We start from the raw sequence: 27,737 nt of genomic DNA on the forward strand, positions 1-27,737 counted from the left end.
AAACTCCAATGTTAATTGAGGGTTTCCTAAACTAGCCTGGGGTATTATCCCTGCTCAACTACTCCAAGCCAACTCGTTTAAGCTCTTGCTGAAGTACAGTCAGACAATCTGAGTCAATTAGATGCCTTGAAAGTTGCATTATCACTGCCCTTTCTGTGATGTCACAATAGGAGGAAGAGTGACCTTTTGTAGAAAGGTTTGATGTTTCCAACTTTTCTATGCTCAAACTGAGGAATATCAATGCAAGGAATTGGAGCACTCCTTCCCTCAAGATGCTCGCTATTGAGCAAACAGACAGCTGCACAAGAACTACCTCTACTCTTACATCCAGTGTCAGAATATCTTCCGTTCCAGGCCAAATCCTTATATACTCCGAATTAGCCTGTCAATTAATGCCATCTGCACCCACTAGGATGTGACTGACATTACAGCTAGGAGAAACAGCGAAACACTTCCATCTCAATATTTTTACACTGTATTCCCGGAGGTTAAAAGCCAGTATATAAACCCCTGCATTACCTGATCCCTATATCCCATGCACAGATCAACTAACCTAGCAGAGACAAGGGATCAAATCTGTGGTGTAGCTTCTTTTGTATACCTCAGTACCACATTGTGCAGTACGTTTAACCGCCAAGCCAACAGGCCACTCCATTTAATTTCTAAATGAAATCTCTGAATCAAAAACACAACTGTCTGGACTAAGAATCCCGCAAAAACAATTTCCACCATCCAGTTAAGCCATTACAGGTTATATCTAGAGTAAAATATAGCAACCTGAATAATAAAATTTGGCAAACAAACCTGCTGCAGCACATATGCTCCCATTCAGAACACTGCTTACAAAGCCACCCTAACATTTCTGCTTCAGAAGTACCTTTTGTCACCGAGTTTAGTGCAAGAGCAAAATTTAGCTGAGTTTGGTGTCATCTGCAAATGTGACTAGTTTGGACCGAGTGTTGTCGATGCAAATGAGAAATGGCAGTCGTATCAATACTGATCCCTGGGCTCTTCCCTCTTAACAAAATAACTCAAACAAGTACCCGCTGTTTTCTACCGATCAGCCAATTTCTTATTAATTTACCCCAAATCCTCGTTGCTTTAACCTTAGCTAGAGCCTTTTGTTCAAAACTTTGGGAAATTTAGATACACCATATCGTAGAGGTTTCCACAGTCCATTTAGGGTGTGGCTTACTCAAAAAAGTAAAGGAGGTTGGTCAGATAGAATCTTCCCTTTGGATTGTGTTTACTGGGTTACTGTATAGGTAAATGTCAAGTTTACTCCTGACAATCAATGCCATTATTTTAGCCAGTACTAAAATGGATCTGCAGTTGCCCGTGTCTGCTTTGTTGCCCCTTTTGAAAACCTTAGTGTTTTCAACTGATGGCCTCCCAATGTTCAACTCCCCAATAATGAGGCTGTCCATAATGTGAACCTCACAAATCTTTTTTCTCTTAGCATTGAAGGATTATCATCAATCGCAAATGATCTATTTATTTTGAGCACTTTAAACCGGTCTAGTACTTCTATTTATGACTGTTTTCATTAACACTGAATGCTTTATGGCTGTTCGATAATGTTGGTTTTATCATAAATAGTTATGAACAGAAAATAATGAGCAAAATTCAGATCTCTTACCTTAGTGAATCAGGCATCTGTGCATGATACCAGCGATTGATATCAAAAATGCCCAGGTAGGTAGAGGGCTTGCGTTGCCCATATGTATTCACCTGCCAACTGAAAATAGACACACTGGTGTCTGGCGAGGTGGCTGTAAGCAAAAAAATCTCACTAAGCTTCTTACAAACACTTCAGTACAAAAAAAATGCCCATTAAAATCAATTATTACAATTTAATTAATTATTTTTACCCTTTATACAGCAAAACAGGGTTCAAAACAAGGGTTACTTTAAGAAAAAAGTTTGATTGGGGTTCACTGCTGGGTGCAGAGATTATGGGGTAGATTTTGCTGAACCTGTCGGGAAGAAGGCGGGACTTCCTCTTTTGGGTTTTTGACCCGCCTACTTCGACGTCCGGCCAATCCACGCGATTTTCCCTTGATTGACCTTGTTGAGCCCGCCCAGCAGGCCAATTAAGGGCCACCCGGCAACAGGTGACGTCACAGACTGAAATTTCATCTGTCAAGAGTTCTTGACAGATGAAATATCAGTGTTTAACAGCTGTTTGAAGCGGTGAAACACTGACACTCCGAGTTCTAAGCTGAGTCATTCTGCACAGACTCAGTTAGAGCTCTCACCGGCACTCAAAGCTGAAGGCTGTCACTTTTGACAGATCGCAGCCGCTCAGCTTTCAGTTCCGGCTGAGTGATGTGCTCCCGATGGTTACAGGAAGAAAGGCTGTTAAGGTAAGTACAGGTAAGTAAAAGTTCTTTACACACTTTAGACACACCAAACACACTTACCTTTGCACTCATACACCCATCACTCACCTGAGCGCCGACATCGCGACCCCTCCAACTCCTTCAACCCGACGGCCCGCCTGCTCTACCGGACGTGGTTTGGAGCCGTCGGGAAACCCGCACGAAACCCCTCAAAATAGCGATTAAGCTAAAAACTGCCTGTTAACTACCTGTTAACAGGCAGTTAATTGGCACTAATCCCTTCCCGCCTGGTTCCGGCAGGTCCCAGTGCTGGGCGGGTACCCGCCGCCCCTGAAACTTACGTGGGGCGGGATTTTGGGCGGGATGGTGTCGGGACCCCCAAATTCGGGATTCCACCCCCCCCCCACCACACGCCTGAAACCCCGCCTGACGGCTCCCCGAAAATCTAGCCCTCAGAGATTGCACTGGAATACAAGTCAGATGTTCCCACTGCTGAATGCGCCAGAAACCCTAGTCCAGCAACTGATGATTAATCTGATCTTTAAGTCATGCATATAAGGAATGGAGCAACAGACAATGCAAGCTTGTGCTTGGAACTTTGTATCCTGAGGAAGTTGCAAACCTGTTGGGAAGATGAAGAGTCCCGAACAGGTACTTTTTAATATAAAAAAAAAGCCAAGCAGGAATACGGCTCAGTGTTCCACAAGGAAAGTTTAGGCCACATCCGCACCAGACTCCCCTGCACGACCCTCCTGGAAACCCCTTGCCAACACTTACCAGAGTGCCAGCGGGTGGCCGCGGAGCACCAGACTTTCTGTTGAGTGTGTGAGAAGTTGACTGGCGGCATGTTAATGGGGCCCAAAAGTTGAATAGCCCGGGTCTGATTTCTGCAGCAATGGGTGAGTTTCCAACACATCTCGCCACTCCCCGCCCTGCCCCACCCCACCAAAACACACCAGAGTTAAAATCAGGGCTTACATTTTGTAAAATGCAATGCATAAGTGACAAAACTACATATGTTTTAAGAACAGAAAGTTTAACCCAGATTAGGAAATTCCATACAATTTCTCAATTAAGTAAATGTTGAGCACCTGAATCTCCCAATCCTTCCCCAGGGCAGGTAGTGATGGACAGCTCTGGACATAAGCAGTAACAAAAAGGATCAAAATAAAATGTTGTCTTGACTATGTAAATAACACTTTAAACTCACCCTCAATCACACTTTCTTCTCTATCACCATGATTCCGAAATTTCTCTATAGTCTGGCAGCCCAGCAGTCGAGCATTGGTACTCCTAGTCCTTGAAGAAAATACTTCATAGGTAAGATCTTGAGTATAACGCTCTTCACAATATTCCAAGCCCTTCAAAACAACAGAAAGACCATTTAGAAACTCTGAAAACAAATGGTAACCCAGCTTTTCTTCTTCCGCTCCCTTAAACACACCGCTAACCTCTATGGCATGTGCATTTTTAAAAATTCATTGATGGGATGTGGGCGTCGCTGGCTGGCTAGGCCTGCATTTAGTGCCCATCCCTAATTGCCCTGGAGAAGATGGTGGTGAGCTGCTGCCTTGAACCGCTGCAGTCCATATGGTGTAGGTACACCCACAATGCTGTTAGGGAGTTCCAGGATTTTGGCCCAGCGGCAGTGAAGGAACGGCGATACAGGTCCAAGTCAGGATGGTGTGTGGCTTGGAGGGGAACTTGTAGGTGGTGATGTTCCCATGCGTCTGCTGCCCTTGTCCTTCTAAGTGGTAGAGGTCGCGGGTTTGGAAGGTGCTGTTGAAGGAGCTTTGGCGAGTTGCTGCAGTGCATCTTGTAGATGGTACACACTGCAGCCACAGTGCACCAGTGGTGGAGGGAGTGAATGTTGAAGGTGGTGGATGGAGTGCCAATCAAGCGGGCTGCTTTATCCTGAATGGTGTCGAGCTTCTTGAGTGTTGTTGGAGCTGCACTCATCTAGGCAAGTGGAGAGTATTCCATCACACTCCTGACTTGTGCCTTGTAGATGGTGGAAAGGCTTTGGGGAGTCAGGAGGTGAGACACTCGCCGCAGAATTCCCAGCCTCTGACCCGCTCTTGTAGCCACAGTATTTATATGGCTGGTCCAGTTCAGTTTCTGATCAATGGTAACCCCCAGGATGTTGATAGTGGGGGATTCAGCGATGGTAATGCCATTGAATGTCAAGGGGAGATGGTTAGAGTCTCGCTTGTTGGAGATGGTCATTGCCTGGCACTTGTGTGGTGCGAATGTTACTTGCCACTTGTCAGCCCAAGTCTGAATGTTGTCCAGGTCTTGCTGCATATGGACACGGACTGCGTCAGTATCTGACGAGTCTCGAATGGTGCTGAACACTGTGCAATCATCAGCGAACATCCCCACTTCTGACCTTATGATGGAGGGAAGGTCATTGATGAAACAGCTGAAGATGGTTGGGCCTAGGACACTGCCCTGAGGAACTCCTGCAGTGATGTCATGTGATTGAGATGAATGACCTCCAACAACCACAGCCAACTTCCTTTGTGCTAGGTATGATTCCAACCAATGGAGAGTTTTCCCCCCTATTCCCATTGACTTCAGTTTTACTCGGGCTCCTTGATGCCACACTCGATCAAATGCTGCCTTGATGTCAAGGGCAGTCACTCTCACCTCACCTCTTGAGTTCAGCTCTTTTGTCCATGTTTGGACCAAGGCTGTAATGAGGTCAGGAGCTGAGTGGCCCTGGCGGAACCCAAACTGGGCGTCAGTTAGCAGGTTATTGCTGAGTAAGTGCCGCTTGATAGCACTGTCGACGACACCTTCCATCACTTTGCTGATGATTGAGAGTAGACTGATGGGACTGTAATTGGCCAGGTCGGATTTGTCCTGCTTTTTGTAGACAGGACATACTTGGGCAATTTTTCACATTGCCGGGTAGATGCCAGTGTTGTAGCTGTACTGGAACAGCTTGGCTAGGGGCGCAGCTAGTTCTGGAGCACAAGTCTTCAGTACTATTGCCGGAATGTTGTCAGGGCCCATAGCCTTTGCAGTATCCAGTGTCTTCAGCCGTTTCTTGACATCACGCGGAGTGAATTGAATGGGCTGAAGACTGGCATCTGTGATGCTGGGGACCTCAGGAGGAGGCCGAGATGGATCATCCACTCGGCATGAAGCAGATTTGTCTCCAGAACCTCGAGGTCTGCAAGATCAGACTTTGTTGACTGAACATATTTCTGTTCTATTTTATATTATAGAGACTATCTACAGATAATCTTTATATGTCTATATCTATACCATGGACTTGGAGAAAGCAGTGGTACTGGAAAACCACAAGACCCCCTCCTCCATGACCAGTCAACAGCTTCATATTATCCAGAAGTCTTTCATTCTCCTCTTCCTTACATTTCCTCCCCCTTCACAAGGGCAAACCTAGGTCGCACGTCTATAAATCAGGTACAAGTGTGAATATACTTTGCATTCGCATCACTGAGGTATGACAGATGCGAAGATGTATAGACTGCCAGGAATCATGCATCATATCAGAGGGTCCATTCATTAACAAGACAACACAGGAATCATCAACTGGATTAGACTTTTTTTTAATTCTTAAAATTGCAAATGCAGTAAACTCTTTCGTATCCGGCACCGATGGGACTGGGATGGTGCCGGTTGATTACAGAGAGGTAGGCAATTTTTAACAGAAAAATAAAAACCAGTGACTAACTCGGCCACCGCGGGAAACTCGGAAAAACGAAAAATGGACGGATTCGGCAAGATTACCCACTATCTATTTTGCCGTTATTACATAATTCCGGTTGATTAGGTGCCGTTTAAATGAGAGTTTACTGTACGTTTCAAAAAAACATTTATGACCCAAATCTTGTACCATTTACACTCAGACACTGGTGTGTGTGTGTGTGTGTGTGTGTGTGTGTGTGTGTGTGTGTGTGTGTGTGTGTGTGTGTGTGTGTGTGTGTGTCAAAACATATGGTTCCATAGGAGGAAAAAAAATCTGTACCTCATAGAGGATTTGTCCTGAAGTTAAACACTTCCGGTCACCAAATGCCAACTGCAGCAAGTGCAGGCTTACCACGTCCCCTTCGCTATAAACAAAAACAAACAAGTAGTAGACTAAAACTGTACCATTACCACAAAAAATACCCTAGCATTGTGCAGACACGGCTTTCAACTACACTTTATGGTGTACGTTAAAATGAGCAGAATATAAAATAGATCAACAAAAACTAAAGATGAATTTTCTTCTGGAATATAAAATATTGGAGGAATTGGGTGGTGCAGTGGATTAGATGCTGACCTTTTACTTCCAAAATCAAAAGTTCTATGCAGAATTCTTATGCAGACTAATGAGATAAAAGTCTAGCGTTTACTGTTGCAATAGTAGGAGTCATAACGGCACAGAAGGAGGCCATTCGGCCCATCGAGTCCATGCCGGCTCTCTGTAGAGCAATCCAGTCAGTCCCATTCCCCCGCTCTATCCCCGTAGCCCTGCAAGTTTATTTCCCTCAAGTGCCTATCCAGTCTTTCCTTGAAAACATTGAGTGTCTCCGTATTATTCCGTCGGCAGCGGGTTCCAGGTCCTCACCACTCGCTGCGTAAAAAAGTTTTTCTTCACATCCCCCCGGTTTCTCTTGCCCAAAACCTTAAAGCTGTGTCCCCTAGTCCTTGTACCACCAACTAGTGGGAACAGCCTTTCCCTGTCTAGCCTATCCAAACCCGTCATAATCTTGTACACCTCTATCAAATCACCCCTCAACCTCCTTTGCTCTAATGAAAACAAATCCAGCTTCTCCAACCTGTCCTTGTAGCTAAGATCCCCCATCGCCGGGTCCTTTGTGATAAAGTTTGGGTACTCGCGATCTCATTTCCATAACAGAAAATGTCCCCTCATTCAGGACTAATTGAATTCTCACTCTTGTGCCACAGAATGACTACTGTAGAAAACAGTCTGTGAAGCAGTAGTGGTTGCTTTCCTGCGGTTGGGGCTGACATGCATTGTTATAACAAGTAGTACAAGCTTTACGCTGCACCTAACTGCGCTATACCCAACTTTGGAGTGATTAACCCTGACACTTGAAGCCCAAAATATATAGTGTTTCATGCTCAGCATCAATCGCCTCAATGAGTACAAAATTTACACTAAACATGAAGTGCTCTCTTAATAACCATATTGCACATTTTATTTGTATTATTTCTCACATATAATTATGGGCATTCACTCACCCGTCCTGAGCAGACTGTACAGCCCAAAGGTAACAGCAGTTCCGAGGGTCATTCTCAGGTTCCTGAAAGGTGAATGCATAGACAGGCACTTTCCCTCCTTCCAACTGTGAGTAGTATCTGCACCAAGGAAAAGGTTTCCATCAAATCAACTATTTTACAGAAGTCCACTAGAACATGGCATCTGTTGTTAATATTATCAAAATCAAATCAAATCAAATCAACTTTTATTGTCATTGTTAGTGCACAAGTGCAGTACAACGAAATGTAGGCTTGCGGCTCCCGAGAGTGTACATTTAGATTAAGACATTTAAACATTCAACATACATTTGGCTTGTAGTATATTAACATACATATAACCATAATAAAGTGCATTGGCAGATGTGCAGGCTTTAGAGTTTATTTGTGGAGTTCAGTAGGATGACAGCCCTGGGAAAGAAGCTGTTCCTAAATCTGGTCATACGGGTGCGAATGCATCTGTAGCGTCTCCCAGATGGCAGGAGGGCGAACAGACTGTGGCTGGGGTGGGTAGGGTCTTTGATGATGTACCGTGACCTCCGTAAACAGCGTTTCTGGTATATGTGCTCTATGGTCGGTAGCCGGGTGCCGGTAATGCATTGGGCAGTTTTGACTACCCGCTGCAGGGCTTTCCGGTCATAGTAGCTACAGCTGCCATACCATACTGTGATACAGTTCGTCAGGATGCTCTCTGTAGTGCAGCGGTAAAAGTTAGAGAGGATCAGGGGTGACAGGTTACATCCCTTCAGCCTCCTTAGGAAATATAGGCGCTGCTGGGCCTTCTTCACCAGAGAGGAGGTATTGAGGGACCAGGAGAGGTCTTCCATGATGTGGACTCCGAGGAACTTAAAGCTGTCCACCCTTTCCACCACAGCCCCATTGATGTGGATGGGGGTGTGACTTCCGCCTTTAGACTTCCTGAAGTCCACAATGATTTCTTTGGTTTTCTTGATGTTAAGGGCCAGGTTGTTATCGGCGCACCACTTCACGAGATGCTGGACCTCCTCCCTGTAGGCTGACTCATCGTTGTTGGTGATCTGGCCTACTACCGTGGTATCATCCGCAAACTTGATGATGGTGTTGGAACCATGAACAGCCACACAGTCGTGGGTGAAGAGGGAGTAGAGGAGGGGGCTCAGCACACATCCTTGTGGGGCCCCCGTGTTCAGGGTCGGGGGGGGGTGGGGTGGGGTGGAGGTGTGGTTACCTAATTTGACAGACTGGGGTCTGTTTGTTAGGAAGTCCAGGGTCCAGTTGCAGAGGGAAGTGTTCAGGCCAAGAGTGTGGAGTTTGGTGGCCAGCTTGTTGGGGACGATAGGCTCAGTCTCGGGAGAGACAAAGCCGCTGCGTCCGTGCGCGCCGCCATTTTTTGTGGACTTGCTACTTCAGAATCCCTCGGCCTTAGTTATACTAGTCAGTGAAATTGAATGTCAAATTTTAGGGACTACCGGGGATCTATGCGAAGTATATCAAAGAGACCTAGAAAACTTCAGATAGCACTGAGAATAGGTTAATGAGACAATCATGCAGCGTGAGCAAGCAAAATCTCAACTTCCTATTACTTACTCCTTTTTCAAAGTCTTCAGGTTCCAGAGTTGAACGTAACCATTAGCAAAGCCAACTACCAGCTGGTTTGTTCTGGGGACATAGCTCATTGCAGTGGCTGCTATCGCTGATGGACTTTGCAACTGGAAGCAGAGGTGCCGGCCTTCCCTCATCACAGTTTCCCTCATACGAGGGATTTCCGCAGGGGATCTATTGACCACTTCGAGGTCTGAAAAGAGATTAGTTAGAACACAGCAAGCAAAAATACTCTTAAGCCAATGTTTTAACACAGCAGAAACTAATAAAGGCCTGAGTGGATGATCAGCTGAAAAACACAGAAACCTACATTCAACATTTTATAATAGGTATTCCTATAGCAATATTTTCAAATTAAAAAAACATTTTTTTTGTAGAACTTAAACTAATACCTGATGACCACAATTTTTCTATTTGAATATGAACATACAGAAATAAATATATGCACCAGCGTCAGAGCCACATGATCACGTGGCCTTAATTGCACTGAAGATCAGCAGGAGGACAGAATAGCTCTGCTCTGCAGTGTTCTTGGAGAATCTTGGGACAGCGCAGGGCCTGCCTGCCCACTTGATTTATGCTGGTCAGGTGCACAATAACGCATGGGCCTATGGGGCCAGTGCTGAGGGGCCCCCGCCAGGGGGGGAAGAAAGAACACGAGACCCCATCTAGTACCCCACACCGCCCCAGTCTTCCTACTACCCTTCCAGCATCGGCAGTAGCAGCAGCAGCCCGAGCGTGAGAGACAAGGGCCTTAAAAAAAAATTTTTTAAAACACCCATGGAGCGAACGACGCAAGTGGAGAGCAGGGAAACCTGGATTCCAGCATTCAACTGCACCTGCCAAAGGATCTCTCCCTGGCACTTTTTCCACCAGTCATTGCGGTGAAGGAGAGAGAAGCAAGGCGAAGATAATAATTGATACCTGACGAGACAGGTTACATTGTAAAGATGCCTCTGAGAATTGATACAAAGAAGCCGGCAACCCGGGGACTGGAAACATGAAAGGCTCGCACGGGCTGCAGGAGCCACCCTGCTGGGAGCAGCAGACTTTGTTTTTAGAGATTGGGGTGGGGTTAACATTTTGGCTCATCCAGGCCTGGATGTCAGACAAGCAGTCTGGCATCACAGAGGCAGTGGAGGGGTCAAGAGCTGATGCGGAGGTAGAGAATAGTGGCGTCAGCATACATGTGGAACCTGACGCGTGTTTTCAGATGATGTCGCCAACAGGCAGCATGTAGATGGGAAACAAGAGGGGGCCAAGGAGGGATTCTTTGGTTCTCCAGAGCCAACGGTGCAGGAGCGGGAAGAGAAACCATTGCAAAAAGATTCTCTGTCCACCACTGGATAGGTAAAACAACATACTAAATCAAATTGTAGCACCACAGATAATTGTATTGGTTCAAGTCCAATCTAACCCAAAGTTAAGTTGCACTGATTAGGAATGGGGAAGCAAAGTAATATTAAAGGGCAGAATATTTATCCTGGAGAAGGGGTGGAGAATATCTTGGGTGTTTCAGATCAAGAAGATTTGCTCCCTGCAGGTCAATTTCATCACTACCTACAAATATAGTAATGCCCCTATGGCAAGAGTCGGTGGGGGGGGGGGGGGGGAAAGAGAAAGAGTTACAGTAATGTGCTTAAACTTGGAAATTGTGCGCTTTGTTTGGAAATGGAAAAGAAAATAACCAATAATTGTGTAATGGAGATAGTTATTTGGTGAATTTTTGCGTACCATGGTGGCAATGGCAAAGTAAATGGACTAGTGGGGAGGAAAATGTCAACCATGCATCAGGCCTCCGCTGCCAACTCATAATAAATGGGTCCCGAATTTCACTTTAAAATTTAGAGTGCAGAGGAAGACGAGCATCGTTACTTCTATTCTCAGGCACAGTTGTGCAGTTCAATTTACCTGCTGGTTCCTGCTCACTTTGACTGCATGAGAAGTCATCCAAGCACAGATCGATGAGCAGAACATGTCCGGTGTCAGTTACAACAGCTACTATGCCAAAAAACCACCGCAGACTCTGGTTCAAGCGCTGTGTGCTGGCAGTGGCACCCCCATGGTTAACTATTGGCTCAATGGCGGTCACCTGAGTTGAAAAAAACCAACCTGATTATGCACAATTTTCTTTTAAAATACCATAACATATCTGAAATCATACATCAAAATGTTGAATAAAAACCAAAAATAAACTTAAGCTGATAGCGTTAATAGATGCTATTTTTAATGTAGTCTCAACATCATGTGTCTTCACATCAGATTAAATGTTCATTTTCAGCTACTTCTCATTTGGTTCTTAAGAGGCAATTAAGGTTTGGGGGTGGGGCGAGGGGAGGGAGCAAGAAAGGTATTGTTACAGGTAGCAAGTGAGGCGAGTTCCTCCCTCCACAGCCCAGGTAGTACTTGGCAGCTGATCTATGAAGCGTCGCAACATCAAAATCAGTAATATTCACCTGCCTTGCACAGAAAGAACCACACATTTAAACTAAATTACTTTTAAATCAGAAATAAAACAAAATATAGCGTAAAATAAAACTTAAAACATTATTTTACAAGCTGAAGAATCCAGCATACACCACAGAGAGTAGGTCTAACTGACCCAAATCATGTGCGCAATATCACAAAGTAATTTGATGCTGGTTATTGACAATATGCCTTTCCTGCACCCTGTACAAAAAGGTACCGTTTCATAAGAACATAAGAAATAGGAGCAGGAGTAGGCCAATCGGCCCCTCGAGCCTGCTCCGCCATTCAATAAGATCATGGCTGATCTGATCCTAACTGCCAATCCACTATCACAGAACCATCTCCTGCATCTAACAGAATTAGACACACGAAATAGGAGCAGGATCAGGCTACACGGCCCCTGGGCCCACTCCGCTACCCACAGGGCCATGACCGATCCGAACCTAGACTCATGTCCAAATTCCTGCCCGCTCCCCGTAACCCTTAATTCCCTTTACTTCTAGGAAACTGTCTATTTCTGTTTTAAATTTATGTAATGATGTAGCTTCGACAGCTTTTTGGGGCAGCATATTCCATGGACCTACCACCCTCTGAGTGAAGTAGTTCCTCCTCATCTCAGTTTTGAAAGAGCAGCCCCTTATTCTAAGACTATGCCCCCTAGTTCTAGTTTCACCCATCATCGGGAACATCTTCCCTGCATCCACCCGATCCAACCCCTTCACAATCTTATATGTTTCAATAAGATCGCCTCTCATTCTTCTGAACTCCAATGAGTAGAGTCCCAATCTACTCAACCGCTCCTCATATGTCCATCCCCTCATCCCCGGGATTAACCGAGTGAACCTTCTTTGTACTGACTCGAGAGCAAGTATGTCCTTTCTTAAGTATGGACACCAAAACTGTACGCAGTATTCCAGGTGCGGTCTCACCAATACCTTGTACAACTGAAGCAATACCTCCCTATTTTTATATTCTATCCCCCTAGCAATGAAAGCCAACATTCCATTGGCCTTCTTAATCACTTGCTGCACCTGCATACTAACCTTTTGAGTTTCGTGCACCAGGACCCCCAGATCCCTTTGTACTTCAGTACTTTCCAGTTTGTTGCCATTAAGATAATAACTTGCTCTACAATTTTTCCTGCCAAAGTGCATAACCTCACACTTTCCAGTATTGTATTCCATCTGCCAAATCTCTGCCCACTTACTTAGCCTGTCGATGTCCCCTTGCAGGTTTTTTATGTCCTCCTCACTCACTACTTTCCCTCCCATCTTAGTATCATCTGCAAACTTTGATATGTTACACTCGGTCCCCTCCTCCAAATCGTTAATATAGATTGTAAAGAGTTGGGGACCCAGCACTGACCCCTGCGGAACACCACTAGTTACTGATTGCCAGTCTGAAAATGAACCATTTATCCCAACACTCTGCCTTCTGTTAGATAGCCAATCCTCTATCCATGCCAGAATATTACCCCCAATCCCGTGATTTTTTATCTTAAGCAATAATCTTTTGTGTGGCACCTTGTCAAATGCCTTTTGGAAGTCTAAATACACTACGTCCACTGGTTCCCCTTTATCCACCCTATATGTTACTTCCTCAAAGAACTCCAGCAAATTTGTCAAACATGACTTCCCCTTCATAAAACCATGCTGACTTTGTCCTATTAAATTATGATTATCCAAATGTCCTGTTACTGTCTCCTTAATAATGGACTCCAAAATTTTACCTACCACAGATGTTAGGCTAACCGGTCTATAGTTTCCAGCCTTCTGTCTACTACCCTTTTTAAATAAGGGTGTTACATTAGCAGTTTTCCAGTCTGCCGGGACCATTGCCGAGTCCAGGGAGTTTTGGAAAATTATTACCAATGCATCCGCAATCCCTACTGCCACTTCCCTCAAGACCCTAGGATGTAAGCCATCAGGTCCAGGTGATTTATCCGCCTCGAGTACCACTTCCTTAGCGATTTTGATCGTGTTTAGCTCCTCCCCCCCTTTAGCCCCCTGTTTGTCCAGTGTTGGGATATTCTTAGTGTCTTCTACTGTAAAGACTGATGTAAAATATTCATTCAGTGTTTTTGCCATCTCCATATTTCCCACCATTAATTTCCCGGTCTCATCCTCTAAGGGACCAACATTTACTTTAGCCACCCTTTTTCTTTTTATATAACTATAAAAACTCTTACTATCTGTTTTTATATTTTTTGCTAATTTACTTTCATAATCTATCTTCTCTTTCTTAATCAATCTTTTTGTTATTTTTTGCTGTCTTTTAAAGTTTTCCCAATCCTCTATCCTCCCACTAGATTTGGCTACCTTATATGCCCTTGTTTTTAGTCGAATACTATCCTTAATTTCTTTACATAGCCACGGATGGCTGTCTTTTCTTTTACACCCTTTTCTTCTCAGTGGAATATATATTTTTTGGAAGTTGTAAAATAACTCCTTAAATGTACACCACTGATTATGTATCGTCTTACCCTTTAATCTATTTTCCCAATCCACTCTACTCAATTCCGCTCTCATACCTTCATAGTCTCCTTTATTCAAGCTTAGCAGGCTTGTTTGAGATCCAACCTTCTCACCCTCTAATTGAATATGGAATTCAACCATGTTATGGTCACTCATTCCAAGGGGATCCTTTACTAGGACATTTTTAATTAATCCTGTCTCGTTACACAGGACCAGATCTACGGTTGCCTGCCCCCTGGTCGGTTCAGTTACATACTGCTCAAGAAACCCATCCCTAATACACTCAATGAACTCATCCTCAAGGCAGCCCTGCCCAATTTGATTTGTCCAATTAATATGATAGTTAAAATCCCCCATAATTATAGATGTTCCCTTATTACAAGCCTCAACTATTTCCTGATTGATACTCCGTCCAACAGAGTTGCCACAGTTCGGACGCCTATAGACTACGCCCACTAGTGTTTTTTCCCCCTTATTATTCCTTACCTCCACCCAAACTGTTTCATTGTCCTGATCTTTTGACCCAATATCATTTCTCTGTATTACAGTGATTCCTTCCTTTATTAACATAGCCACCCCACCTCCCCTTCCTTCCTGCCTGTCCTTCCTGATCGTTAAATAACCTGGTATGTTTAATTCCCAGGCATTGTCACCCTGCAGCCATGTTTCTGTAATGGCCACAAGATCATACCCATATGTAGTTATTTGTGCCATTAACTCATCTATTTTGTTACGAATGCTACGTGCATTCAGATAGAGAACTTTCAAAGATGTTTTGTGACACTTAGTTCCTGCTTTTGCCCTTTTTATTACTTTACCTTTTACTCCATACCTTCTGCCCCTTCCTGACATGCTCTGGTTTTTAATTTCCCCACTGCTACCTAAGTCTATGACCTTCTCTGTTGTCATTTGTATTATTTGCTCTCTAGGAACCTCCCCCCCACTAGTTAGTTTAAAGCCCTCTCTACAGCCCTAGTTATATGATCCGCCAGGACTCTAGTCCCAGCACTGACCAAGTGAAGCCCGTCCCAACGGAACAGCTCCCTCCTGCCCCAGTACTGGTGCCAGTGTCCCAGGAAGCAAAACCCATTTCTTCCACACCATAGAAACATAGAAGATAGGAGCAGGAGGCCATTCGGCCCTTCGAGCCTGCTCCGCCATTCAATGAGATCATGGCTGATCATCCAAATTCAGTACCCTGTCCCTGCCTTCTCCCCATATCCCTTGATCCCTTTAGCCTTAAGAAATATATCCAACTCTTTTTTGAATATATTTAATGAACTGGCCTCCACTGCCCTCTGTGGCAGATAATTCCACAGGTTCACCACTCTCTGGGTGAAGAAATTCCTCCTCATTTCAGTCCTAAATGGCTTACCCCTTATCCTTAGACTATGACCCCTGGTTCTGGACTCCCCAGCCATCAGAAACATCCTTCCTGCATCTAGTCTGTCCAGGCCTGACAGAATTTTATAGGTTTCGATGAGATCCCCTCTCAATCTTCTAAACTCCAGTAATGACCAAGTTCTTTTCTTAGAAACAACACCTTGTACGAACAGTAGGAACTGAATTCCAATAAGGCACAGAATGGGACTAACGGAGTCAGGGTACAAAATGTTACATTGGAAGATTTAAAAATTCTTTTAGAATGAAACTTTCTTATCCGCATGCTATCATGATCCTGACTATGTCAAGATGGAACTTTTTAACAAGATAAAAACATACCCAAAACATATCCACCAGAAATACATATACTCTTTAGTAGAAAGGCTCAAACATCAATATATAAACATAGAACATAGAAGATAGGAGCAGGAGTAGGCCATGCGGCCCCTCGAGCCTGTTCTGCCATTTAATGAGATCATGGCCGATCATCCAAATTCAGTACCCTGTCCCTGCTTTCTCTCCATATCCCTTGATCCCCTTAGCCTTAAGAAATATATCTAACTCATTCCTGAATATATTTAATGAATTGGCCTCAATATCTTGTGCAAGTATGATTTCAAATGGTATCTTAAAAATGAACCTCGAGGTTGACCAGAAACTAAGTTGAACAACACTCAATTCCCGACTAGACGTTGGCAGCATTGGACACTTCACAAATCATGCTGCAGTTCCACATGTGGAATATGAACTGGTTTTATTAATCTTACTTAAAATGGAAAAGGACAAGGTAAATCTAGCATCTAAGTGCTGAAATTCTTCTCCTTTCCAAGCAAAGACAGGCGTAAGGAAAGGAGGAACAGCAGCTTTGTAAAAGTAGAAATTCAGACCATTTTGGAAAGGAACAAAACATGTGATAGTCCTGTCCCAGGTGCAGTACAGTTGGTTGAAGGTTAAATAGAAAACAAAGGCACTGTCACTTTTCCTTGCAGTCTTGTGAAGGGATGGAAATAACTATTGCTTAGCGTCCACAGAGCCGAGAACGTGAAAACTGACATGACAAATTTCAAACACACCCTTCTGGAAAAACAAATACAGATTAATAAATGCACATTTTTTTCTTAACCGCGGGAAGCACAAGCATTATTAAAATAGGTTAGAGACTCCGATTAAGCACGTGACTGATCAATGTTTGCAGCTGATAAAGGGAGAGGAGGCGGCGGTAAAAGGATTATAAAAATGTACCTTTCCAGGGAGGAACACTGCTTTAACCACTCTGGATACTGCGAGGTCATAAAGGCAGAGGATGCTACCTTCAGATTCTTTCAATCCTATCAACAGTCCAGTTCTTTTCAGCCAGCAAAATTCTTTGACAGCCAGAATGGTGGGGGGCTGTTCTCCAATTCCACGGAACCGATAGGCAGACAGTCGTTCACCTGTAACTGAGCTAAGTAACTCCAAATGAGCACCACAAGCTAGCCAGGACAATCCATTTCTCCCTGGAAGAGAAACACAACACACACTAACTTACTTTTCTGCTGGTAAAATATGAATTTTCCTCAACACTTTATTTAGATTTATATGATCCAAAAAAGGGGCAAAAGGCAAAAAACAAAGATTTCTGACGTCCTTTAGGGAAGGAAACCTGCTATCCTTACCAGATCTGGCCCTGTGTGTGACCCCAGGCCCACACCAACATGCTTGACTGTTAACGGCCCTCAGCAAGCCACTCAGTTTTAATCAAAACAGCTCTAAAGAGAGGGGAAAAAAACAACCACCACCTTCTCAGGGCACCAGGGATGAGCAATAGATGACAGCTTTGCCAGTGACGCTCCAACTCCCGAGAATGATTTTTTTTCAAACATAAAAGCATAAGCAAGGGGTGGCCAGGACTGCAGTGTAAAAAATGGAGAACATCCACTGAAAGAATTTGGAAAGAAGTTTGCAAGAGATCTCCTCAGAAACTGTGTGTCATTTTTTTTTTTAATTGTTTCTGGGAAATAAATCATATTTCCCTTACCTGCAGCAGGTAGATAATAAATTAACTTTATTCCCCTCACATATCAGTAACAATTCAATCTTTGCAATTTCTCTGGGGGGTGCAGCTTCTTTACTTTTACTGTCTATCTGGTTAGGGTATGTGAAATATATAAACTGAAAAGCTTAACTAATTTGCAACTTTCCTTCTTTACCAAATAGCCACAACAGCAGTCAGTGTTGACTAAAAGATTCGGCTCAAATAAACATGCTTAAAAATGGATGATTTCATCAGAACCTTCCTCCCAGCCTGAACAACGTCCTTCAGAATTTCTGTTGATTATATTTCAATCAGGTTTTGTTTTGGCTCCGAGGTAAACATAAATAAAAGAGCTGCTGTAACCATTTAGAATACATTACAAGACAATGACTGAACAGTGCCAGATTTCCAAGTGACCACTTATATTTGTCACACATGGAACGTGCTGTATTTGTTAACTAAACAACCGCTTGAATAGAATAAACTACGTTATTTTTTTCTCCCACAAAAGTCACCTCAGCAAGAGAGTGAGGCAGACAAATGCCTGGCAAACATTTTTGCGGCAGCAGTCAAACAGTCATTAGCTATTCTCTCAGATAAATACTTTGAGAACGTTGTACATAGATCAGACAACAGGTGGCTCAGTAGCTACAATACTGGAGTGTTCAACTCCTAACTTGTGCCCTTGTACAAATCTTTCGCTGCATTTATACTCAGTGGCATAAACTGGCAAAAAAAAGTGTAGTATAGACCTAGTAAATCCCAAACAGCTGTAATGCATTCATAAATCCCCCCACACCCCCAAGCAGACAACATGATGTCTCTAAAGCAACAGCTGGAGCTGAAAACTGGCTGCAATTCATCACACTTTATAGCACCACAATGCACACTCTAGTCCCTTATGCCAACAGCCTCTTGCCAGCACAGAGAACGTGCAGATCAGAGTTGAGGCTATGCTAATGTGCAAAAAAAGGAGACACTTTCACCACATCAATGCAGAGTTGACGCAAGGCATGCAAGCACAGTTATATCTTGAGACATCACCATCCGATGAATCCTAGGTGTGAATCAGGTGCCATTACTCCTTGGCATAGTATACCCTAACACCAAAGGTTACCAGAGGATAACAATCCCATTAGACCTGGAACAAATTTTTAAACTGGGGACCAAGAATGTACATGCTAGATTGAATGAAATAGGAGCACAGATTAAGATCAGCCCTTCACTCGCGTCGTTCCCCCCCTCCCCCAAACAGAAAAGTTTGAATACCGCTGATCTAACGCTGAGCACTGGACACACATCTGCAAGACCAGGCAGTAATTCTGACCTCTACGGGAGAGTATCATATCCCACGTGAACTACCACAGGAGTATAGCTTGTCATTTCAGCGCAAGTAAACTGGTGGTGTTGCTTCTTTGGAGCCAGAGTAAGTCAGCAGCTAGGACCATACCATTTGCCTGAATGAAGGAGGAAGCACCAGGATTCTAGAATGAATTGGTACGCTCTTTAGAAAAGTGTACAATATAACACAGCTGTTCACAGCTACATGTATTGGTAGCAGCTTTCTCAGACTGGCATTTAAAAAAGGAAAATATACAGTAAATTAAACTTCTTAAAAGGCACTCTAGGAACTGTACACATTGTAGTATTAACATGGTGCATCTGAATGTTCAGTCATATTGGCTACCAGAGTCCCAACAAAAATATCTAATCTCAGAAGTGCACGAGGTAAAATATGCATAACGTGACAACCCTCCCCTACAAACAGAGCTTTTAAAGTCTGAACTCACTGTACAGCGACAGTGCTGATAGACAATGCAGATAATAAACAGAACTAACAATTACTCAAGATTTAAAATCTTCTACTGAATGCCCCTTTTAAAAACTGATTAACTTAGCTGTATTATCAGTAGAGATACAGTCATTGATTCGGGATAGTTTAGCAATTTAACCATGTATGACAACTTAGTTCCTGCACACGGTTACACAGTAACTCCCCCCACCCCCAACTTAATTTCCTGCAATTAGCAGCAAACAAAAATAGACATCCAAGGAGAAAGATGCTCTCCATTTGTCTTCCCACCCTCAGTGTGACTGCTCAACACACTGCCCAGGAAGAAGGGCAAGGGGTGGTGTGGGGAAACCTGCGCACAAGAACATCTATGGTCTCTTGTTAAGGAGGCCACACATATTGGCCATCGTCAACTCATTCTTCCTCCCCCTCACACCTCCGTGGGGAAGAGTCTGCTCAAAGCTTCTTTGCAGCAACATGCAGAACTGTACAAAGTAAAATCCCAGATGCAAAGCAGCAACTCACTATTGTGTGGCAGCTCACATCAGAATTCCAGCTCCAGCAGACAAGTGTTATCATTAGACTTATTGTATTAATACCAGTGAGTAATATAATCAATTTCTCCTTTTGGTAGAAAAATGGACAAATTTTAATATCCAAATATTGATGAAATTCCATGTGATGGAAACAGAATGTGTAACTTGATCACTATATTGACTTAACGGCACTTAACAATAGCGTTATATAGCTCAAAATGCTCTCTGCAGGCATAACTTTAATTTGCAAGGACATAATCTATAATTGTACCCTTAAATGTTCTTCATTGTTCAAGTGGACAGAGTGTGAAAATTTCACACACCCCTTCTACTTAAATTCTAGTTATAAAACTGTAGAAATCTGTGCACCTTAATTACAATTATTGTCTGCATTCAATAATTATGCACTAAGATCTAATTTCCATATACTTCTGCCATAAGAACACAATAAAAACAGTGCACAAGGCTACTGAAAGAAGTGCCAGCTCCTATCTCATGCTTGATCCAAACTCTCATCTAATAATCTCAAACTTATATATATTATACTCTTGCATATGGCATGCACTTCCTGTACATATTAACCTTATTTCCGATTTCATGCTTTTATAATGTAAAACCCATGTGTCAATATGTCACAACAGAAACCCCAGGGCAAACCTTTATAATTGGAAAATCACGTGTTAGCTTTTCAGGAAAGTTTGTTAATGAAGTAAATTGCATCATTCAAATTGTGTTTTTCTTTTAAAAATTGGCTGCAATTACTCCCCGATAGTAAATGATATTTCTAATAGTCAAAATAAGGTTTTATGCAAAATAAAAATTCTAAAAATTTTACATATTTCACAGTATTATAATAAATGTACCCATTGAATTGCCTGCTGTGTCTTTTAATACCTTCAGTAAAAAAATTTACTTGAAGAGTTCAGTTACTCTTAAAAACCTAGCCTTCAATTGCATATTTTTACTTCAACCGCATATTTTTACTTCAACCATTGGGAGTGCTTTCGACTATATTTGTGCATTCTAAGCATTTGCAGAATTTCCCGGAATGCGATCTGTGTATCAAAGGGAGTAGAAGGGTGTGTACTCCATATTGTCTTTAATAAAACGCAGTATGAAAAACTTGCACTCAAAAAAGGTTCAAAATCAGGAATTTGTGTATTTTCAAATCTTGCAAAAGAAAGGTGTCTCCTTTCCCCACTGAGCTTGTGCAATTATTAATTAACCTTTTCATATTAAGCATTAGCAACATTTGGAGCTGTAGATCCAGGATAGGACGCTTTTAATCACTGGCACACATTTGCTTCTTTTTGTAGAATTGTTACCTAGCATAATAATTCAGAGTTAAATTCCACCCAGTATGTGGATGGTTTAGGCAGCCCAGCTCAGTTATAAGTTATGATTATTGAGCCTAGTTAGTTATAAGCAATCCTGTACCAATAAATCTGGAAACAGGACTCAGAAGACAGATAACAGGCCTTTATAGCGGATCCAGAAACTACATGCCAGCAACACTTCATTTTAAATGCAGGTTCTAGAATGGAGATTAATACAGAAGTCCTAAAATTAAAGTTTAATGAATTCCAAAATGTAGTTATATAGTGTAACAATCGTAAGAATGGCCACTTCTGGAAGGAATGCACTATTATGCTGGTTTGGAGGAAACTTCTGAATAAAACTCCTGAATTTAAAAGATTACTTCTTCAGTATCTTTTAGTAACACTAAATACTGTATCAGAAATATTTAGTAATCAAGGAAAGAAGTGCAATTTCTATGATTCTATAAGATGCATAACTCAGGCCCTCAACCAATGGGACAGCTTTCCGACTCAATATTATAATGACTATTTCTGAAAGGAATTATAATTTGTAATATTTTGGATTAAAAAGTATATTTTATACCCTTAACCACAAAGGAAATATAGAAGAAACTGCAAGACAAAATATTGTTTAAAGCAAAGTAATCTAGTTTGTGCAATTTAGTTTATATAATCCTTTTGCTGATTTGATAGAGTAGTTGGCAGTGCTGACTGGCCCCAATGAAGAACAGTATTTATTTTAACCTGACTTGACTCCTGTACCTAATTATGGGAGAAGAGGGTGTTTGCCAAAGAAGATCTGGCATTGAATGAAATAAAAAGCAACAGGTTCACAGTGTGAATTAGAACAGAACACTGCATAGAACTCCAGCACTTTAATTGTCAAACACTCTAGGATGTTGCATATTATCTTTACTTTACATGAAGATATTATCTAACCACAGGGAAATCCTGAAAAAACATTTCAGTAAAAAAAAATGGAGCTTTTCTTTGCATACTTGATACTCAAAAGATTCCTTCCCCTGGGTTTTTGCCTCACCTGAAATTCTATTTCAATCAGTTTGAGCCTAAAATCTCTTTGCAAGGGACAGTTAGTGACCCCTTCCTATCCTGGAAGATCTTGGCCCAGAAATTCGGGTCTCCACGGGTGAGTACACACGGGGTACTCACCCGTAAGCCCAATGGAAGTGCCGGTTTCCTGCATGCACTGTGCATGCGCGGGAAACCGGCACTTCCGTTCCCCGGAATGAAGGGGTTCAGAGTTCGAAAGCATGCGCAGGAGAGGCTGCGCGTGCGCATCGCACTTGCGTTTTTTTTTGCAGGTTTTCCCGGGAGGGTAAGTCTCCAAAAGTTACACATTTAAAAAGCAGGCGTGAGGCCTGCTTTTTACAAGGCAAGTGGTGAATTAATTAAAATTAAAACATTTTTTCCACAGGTTTATTATTTTTAAATACTTTAAAGCAAGATAAGTTTATTTTTAGCCCCGTTAGAAAATAAAATTATATTTTTCAAAAATTTAAATTATTGTTTAAAATAGTTATTTCATGTAATTTATAGTTTATTGATTTAAAAAAATATATTTTTGAAGATTTAGTGATGTTTTGGGGCCCGTAGTATTTATAAGTTTTGACAGCTCTTCCTGTCAAACTTATGAATGGAGCATTCCCTGCTCCGATTGGCTCCCCATGGTCCACGTGATCCCAGGGGATGCAGCGAACTAACTGCGCCCCTGGGATACGCAAGCACTGCGTGCCGGCAGTTGGAGGCCCAGGATTGGAATTCCACGGGGCCCACAGCTCAACGGCCGGCGCGCAAGGTAAGTGCAGGTCGGAGGCTTGCACCCGCGGGAAGCCCCCGACCCGAATTTCTGGGCCTAGATCAGTAAATCAAAACATTTCTACAAGTCCTGATGCTTCTATCTGCAACAGGTTGCTGGATAGCAAGTGTTGCTAAATTATGCAAAAAAAAAGTTTTGTTTCATTCTTGGAAAGCTGTAGCAAAACGTACATCTCTTGAAACCAGGTGCCATCATTGAACTCTATCAAGGACAAATTGACCAGAATCAATCAATAACTTGAAACAAAAGTGTCCAATGCCACAAGATAGATATGAATGAGGAGAAACACCATAATGTACAAACAGTGTCGCATTTTCCAGAAATACGCTACAAACATTTTGTAGTCAAAGCACACCGATCGATGCTCTATTAATTTGGGGGGAGGGGGAAAAGAGAAGTGGAAAAAAATTCACACAAAATTATGCAAATAGTGTACTTTTCATTTGCGTGTTCTTGGAACGTTAAATGAAGTTACAGGCTAGGAAAAAAGACCAACAAAATAAGCTCACGTTTTGATCGAACGCGGTTAAGCCTTACCTGTAGCAATTTTCCCATATAGCCCTTCATCCTGTGTCGACTCGTCGTCACCAAGAGCCTCTATGGTCACTTCTGGAAACTGTAGCAGACTACTGGTGACTTGTGCCGTTAGCTCACACATACTTCACTCTGAAATAGAATAAGCCAAAGTATATGGGGTGCTACAGAACAATTACACAGCCATTTCAGCATTTATCATTTTAAACACTAGCAGACCTCCCATGGTGTTGTTCATGACGAGTTGGTGGCTACACTTTTATCATTGTGTTAGGGATAACACCAGGCCCACTGATTTACAGTGACTGAATAAGTCAAATTCTATTTTTATTAAAAGCATATTTTGAGATTGAATTCCATGACTGTCCATTTTTCTGCGAAAACCATAAATGAATGGCTTTTATTTTATATATTGCTTTACCTACTTTTTAAAAAATCCTTTTCCATTTTAAAGTTGAAAATATACAGCAAGCTGGTATGCAAGATGTACCATTTGGAGTTTGATATCTGGTATTTAGCAGCACTGGGATGGGGTTTGGCAGCATGAGCGGATTTAACGGTCTAGCATCACTGTAGAGTGGGAACTTTGTGGTTTGGTAGAGCACGGGTGTGTTAGGGTGTGAGGTTTCCCTCGCTGTTGGATTCCTGGTGTTGATCAGCAATGAGGGAAAAGGAGCACACGGGTCTCACTGGGGTTGGGGCCCCCCCCGGGGGGGGGCCGGGGAGAAAGGGAAGCCCAGGAAACCAGAAATAAAAACAGAAAATTCTGGAAATACTCAGCTGGTCCAGCAGCATTTGCGGAGAGAAAAACAAAGTTAACGTTTCAGGCCGATGACCTTTTCTCTGAACCAGTACTTGTTTGGAACTTTCTAGGAGATCACTGCAAACATTAAATTTGGTTTTATGATTAGTTCCTGGAAGTTGCTCTCTCTCTCTCTCTTCCCTCCCCGCTCTCCCCAAAAGGTGTCAATAAATGGAATGGTTACAATTTCTCAGTACAGACCCAACGCTTATAGCGAACACATTGAGGTCAACTAGATCACTGTTCATGGTGAACAGTGTAGCCAAGAAATTTTCAAAGGAGTAATTTTATATAAAAACACTAGTTGTCAGAATAACACTAGCTGAATCCCTTGCTGGTTGCTTTATTTTAAAATATGTACACAGCACATCTATGCCACGGTGCACAAGAGTACTTGCCTCCTTCCAAAAGGTAAAGCCCAAGCGAATTGTTGGGGCCCCAGACTGCTTGGCCGACATCCACGGGTACCCGGCAGCCAAGATCCTGGAGCTGGCGGGCAACACGGCACAGGACAAGGAGGCAAATGGTATCCTGGCCTTCATTACAAGAGGATTTGAGTACAGGAGTACAGAAGTCTTACTCCAATTATATAGGGCCTTTGTGAGACCACACCTGGAGTACTGTGTACAATTTTGGTCTCCTTCCTAAGGAAGGATATACTTGCCATAGAGGGAGTGCAACGAACGTTCACGAGATTGACTCCTGGGATGGCCACCTGCAGCTTGCCATCTGCAATAATGAGGAGCTCAACAAGCTGCCAAGAAGGGATCGTAGTAGTTGCAGGAGTTCTAGCGGCTCAACGAGTGGGGGGGATGGGAGACTGAAGGCAGCAGGGCTACCTGAGCCAAGTTGCAAAAATCATGAGGACTTAATGATAGACACATCACTTTAATGGGGTGCGAACAGCTGATTCGGGCAGTTCACGCAGCTGCAAATAGCCAGCGCGCTGAATACATTTTAAGCGGTGCCTTTTGACACCTGTGGTGATACCATAAGGTTAGTGCCATTTGCCCGATATAGGCGGCTGTCCGTGATAAGTGCAGACAGTGTAAGTGGTGGTGACTTTATTTAAAAAAAATTATAATTAGGCATAGACCCGTTGGGCCGAATGGCCGGTTTCTGTGCTGAACATTCTATACAATAATTAGAACCTTTCAAAATACATCGAAATATTGAAAATTCAGTTGAAAAATCTCTCGTGGACCATTTTTGGTTGTATGAATCATTTTTTAATACAAAAACTGAAGAACGGTGTAAATGATGAAATTTGAGCACTTTGAAGTAATGTTTCTTTGTTTATGGAAATTTATGTTTAGTAAAGAGTATGGGGTAGGTTTTATAGGAAGGATGTAAAGGCTTTGGAGAGGGTACAGAAGAGATTTACTCAAATAGCTTCAGGGATGAGGGATTACAGTTACATGGATAGACTGGAGAGGCTGGGATTGTTCTCCTTAGAGCAGAGAAGGCCAAAAGAAGATTTGATAGAGGTGTTTAAAATCATAAGAACATAAGAAACAGGAGCAGGAGTAGGCCATTCGGCCCTTCGAGCCTGCTCCGTCATTCAATGAGATCATGGCTGATCTTCTGCCTCAACTCCATTCACCGGCCCTATCGCCATATCCCTTGATGCCCTTACTAGTCAGAAATCTATCGACTTCTGTTTTGAATATACCCAATGACTGAGCCTCCACAGCCCTCTGGGGTAGGGAATTCCAAAGATTCACCGCCCTCTGTGTGAAGAAATTTCTCCTCATCTCAGTCCTGAATGGCCTACCCTTTATCCTGAGGCTGTGGCCCCTGGTTCTAGACTCCCCAGCCAAGGGAAACATTCTCCCAGCATCCACCCTATCAACCCTGTAATAATTTTGTATGCTTCAATGAGATCCCCTCTCATTCTTCTGAATTCAAGAGAATACAGGCCTAGTTTACGCAATCTCTTCTCATACAACAGTCCTGCCATCCCAGGAGTCAATCTCGTGAACGTTCGTTGCACTCCCTCTATGGCAAGTATATCCTTCCTTAGGAAGGAGACCAAAATTGTACACAGTACTCCAGGTGTGGTCTCACAAAGGCCCTATATAATTGGAGTAAGACTTCTTTACTCCTGTACTCAAATCCTCTTGTAATGAAGGCCAGCATACCATTTGCCTTGCTGCACCTGCACATTCACTTTCAGTGACTCATGTACAAGGACACCCAGGTCCCTTTGAGCATCTGCATTCCCCAATCTTTCACCATTTAGGAAATACTCTGCCTTTCTGTTTTTTCTACCAAAGTGGATAACTTCACATTTATCTACATTATATTCCATCTGCCATGTTCTCGCCCACTCACCGAGCCTGTCGAGATCCCCTTGAAGCCTCTTCACATCCTCTTCACAACTGACACTGCCACCTAGCTTTGTATCATCAGCAAATTTGGAAATGTTACATTTAGTCCCCTCATCCAAATCATTGATATAGATTGTGAATAGCTGGGGCCCAAGCACCGATCCTTGCGGTACCCCACTAGTCACAGCCTGCTATCCTGAAAAAGACCAGTTTATCCCTACTCTTTGCTTTCTGTCTGTTAACCAATTCTCAATCCATGCTAGTATATTACCCCCAATTCCACATGCCCTAATGTTGTTCACCAACCTCTTGTGTGGGACCTTATCGAAGGCCTTCTGAAAATCTAAATACACCACATCTACCGGTTCCCCTTTGTCTACTCCACTAGTTACATCCTCAAAGAACTCCAATAGGTTTGTCAAACAGGATTTCCCTTTCATAAATCCATGATGACTCTGCCCAGTCTTACTATTAGTTTCCAAGTGCCCAGTTATTGCATCCTTTATAATAGATTCCAGCATTTTCCCAATTACTGATATCCAGCTAACAGGTCTGTAGTTCCCCGTTTTCCCTCTCCCTCCTTTCTTAAATAGCAGGGTTACATTTGCTATCCTCCAATCTTCAGGAGCCTACATTTATCTTCGCCAGTCTTTTCCTTTTCTCATACCTATAGAAGCTTTTACAATCTGTTTTTATATTTTTCACTATTTGTGCTCATATTCCATTTTCCCTTTCTTTATCAATTTCTTGGTCCCCCTTTGCTGATTTCTAAAAAGATCCCAATCCTCAGGCTGACTGCTTTTTCTGGCAATTTTATAAGTTTCCTCCTGTGACTTAATACTAGCTTTAATTTATTTTCTTAGCCATGGTTGGATCACTTTTCCTTTTGGGTTTTTATGCCTAGAGGAATATATGTTTGTTGCAAATTATGCATTATTTCCTTGAATGTTAGCCATTGTATGTCCACCATCATACCTTTTAGTGTAGTCTCCCAATCTACCATGGCCAACTTGTCCCTCATACCCTTGTAGTTTCCTCGGTTTAGATTGAAGACCTTAGTTTCAGATTGGACTACATCACTCTCAAACT

At 42.8% G+C, this 27,737-nt stretch overlaps 1 protein-coding gene across 2 annotated transcripts in view; it reads right to left on the reverse strand.

The window, feature by feature from the left end:
• ahctf1 (AT hook containing transcription factor 1) overlaps positions 1-27,737 on the reverse strand; it is a 121,860-nt gene that overhangs the window by 64,531 nt on the left and 29,592 nt on the right. For both annotated transcript variants that reach the window (XM_085979805.1, XM_085979806.1), the window contains exons 2-9: positions 23,520-23,648; positions 16,727-16,980; positions 11,070-11,250; positions 9,144-9,351; positions 7,563-7,679; positions 6,340-6,424; positions 3,553-3,703; positions 1,640-1,772 (exon numbers count right to left, since the gene is read on the reverse strand). In XM_085979805.1, coding sequence (XP_085835931.1) covers positions 1,640-1,772; positions 3,553-3,703; positions 6,340-6,424; positions 7,563-7,679; positions 9,144-9,351; positions 11,070-11,250; positions 16,727-16,980; positions 23,520-23,640 — 1,250 coding nt within the window. In that variant the 5' untranslated portion in view covers positions 23,641-23,648. The remainder of the gene's footprint in view (positions 1-1,639; positions 1,773-3,552; positions 3,704-6,339; positions 6,425-7,562; positions 7,680-9,143; positions 9,352-11,069; positions 11,251-16,726; positions 16,981-23,519; positions 23,649-27,737) is intronic.

This window comes from Somniosus microcephalus, chromosome 3 (genome assembly GCF_052327205.1).
Source record: "Somniosus microcephalus isolate GS21.2 chromosome 3, FLI_Smic_1.0, whole genome shotgun sequence".
NCBI lineage: Eukaryota > Metazoa > Chordata > Chondrichthyes > Squaliformes > Somniosidae > Somniosus > Somniosus microcephalus.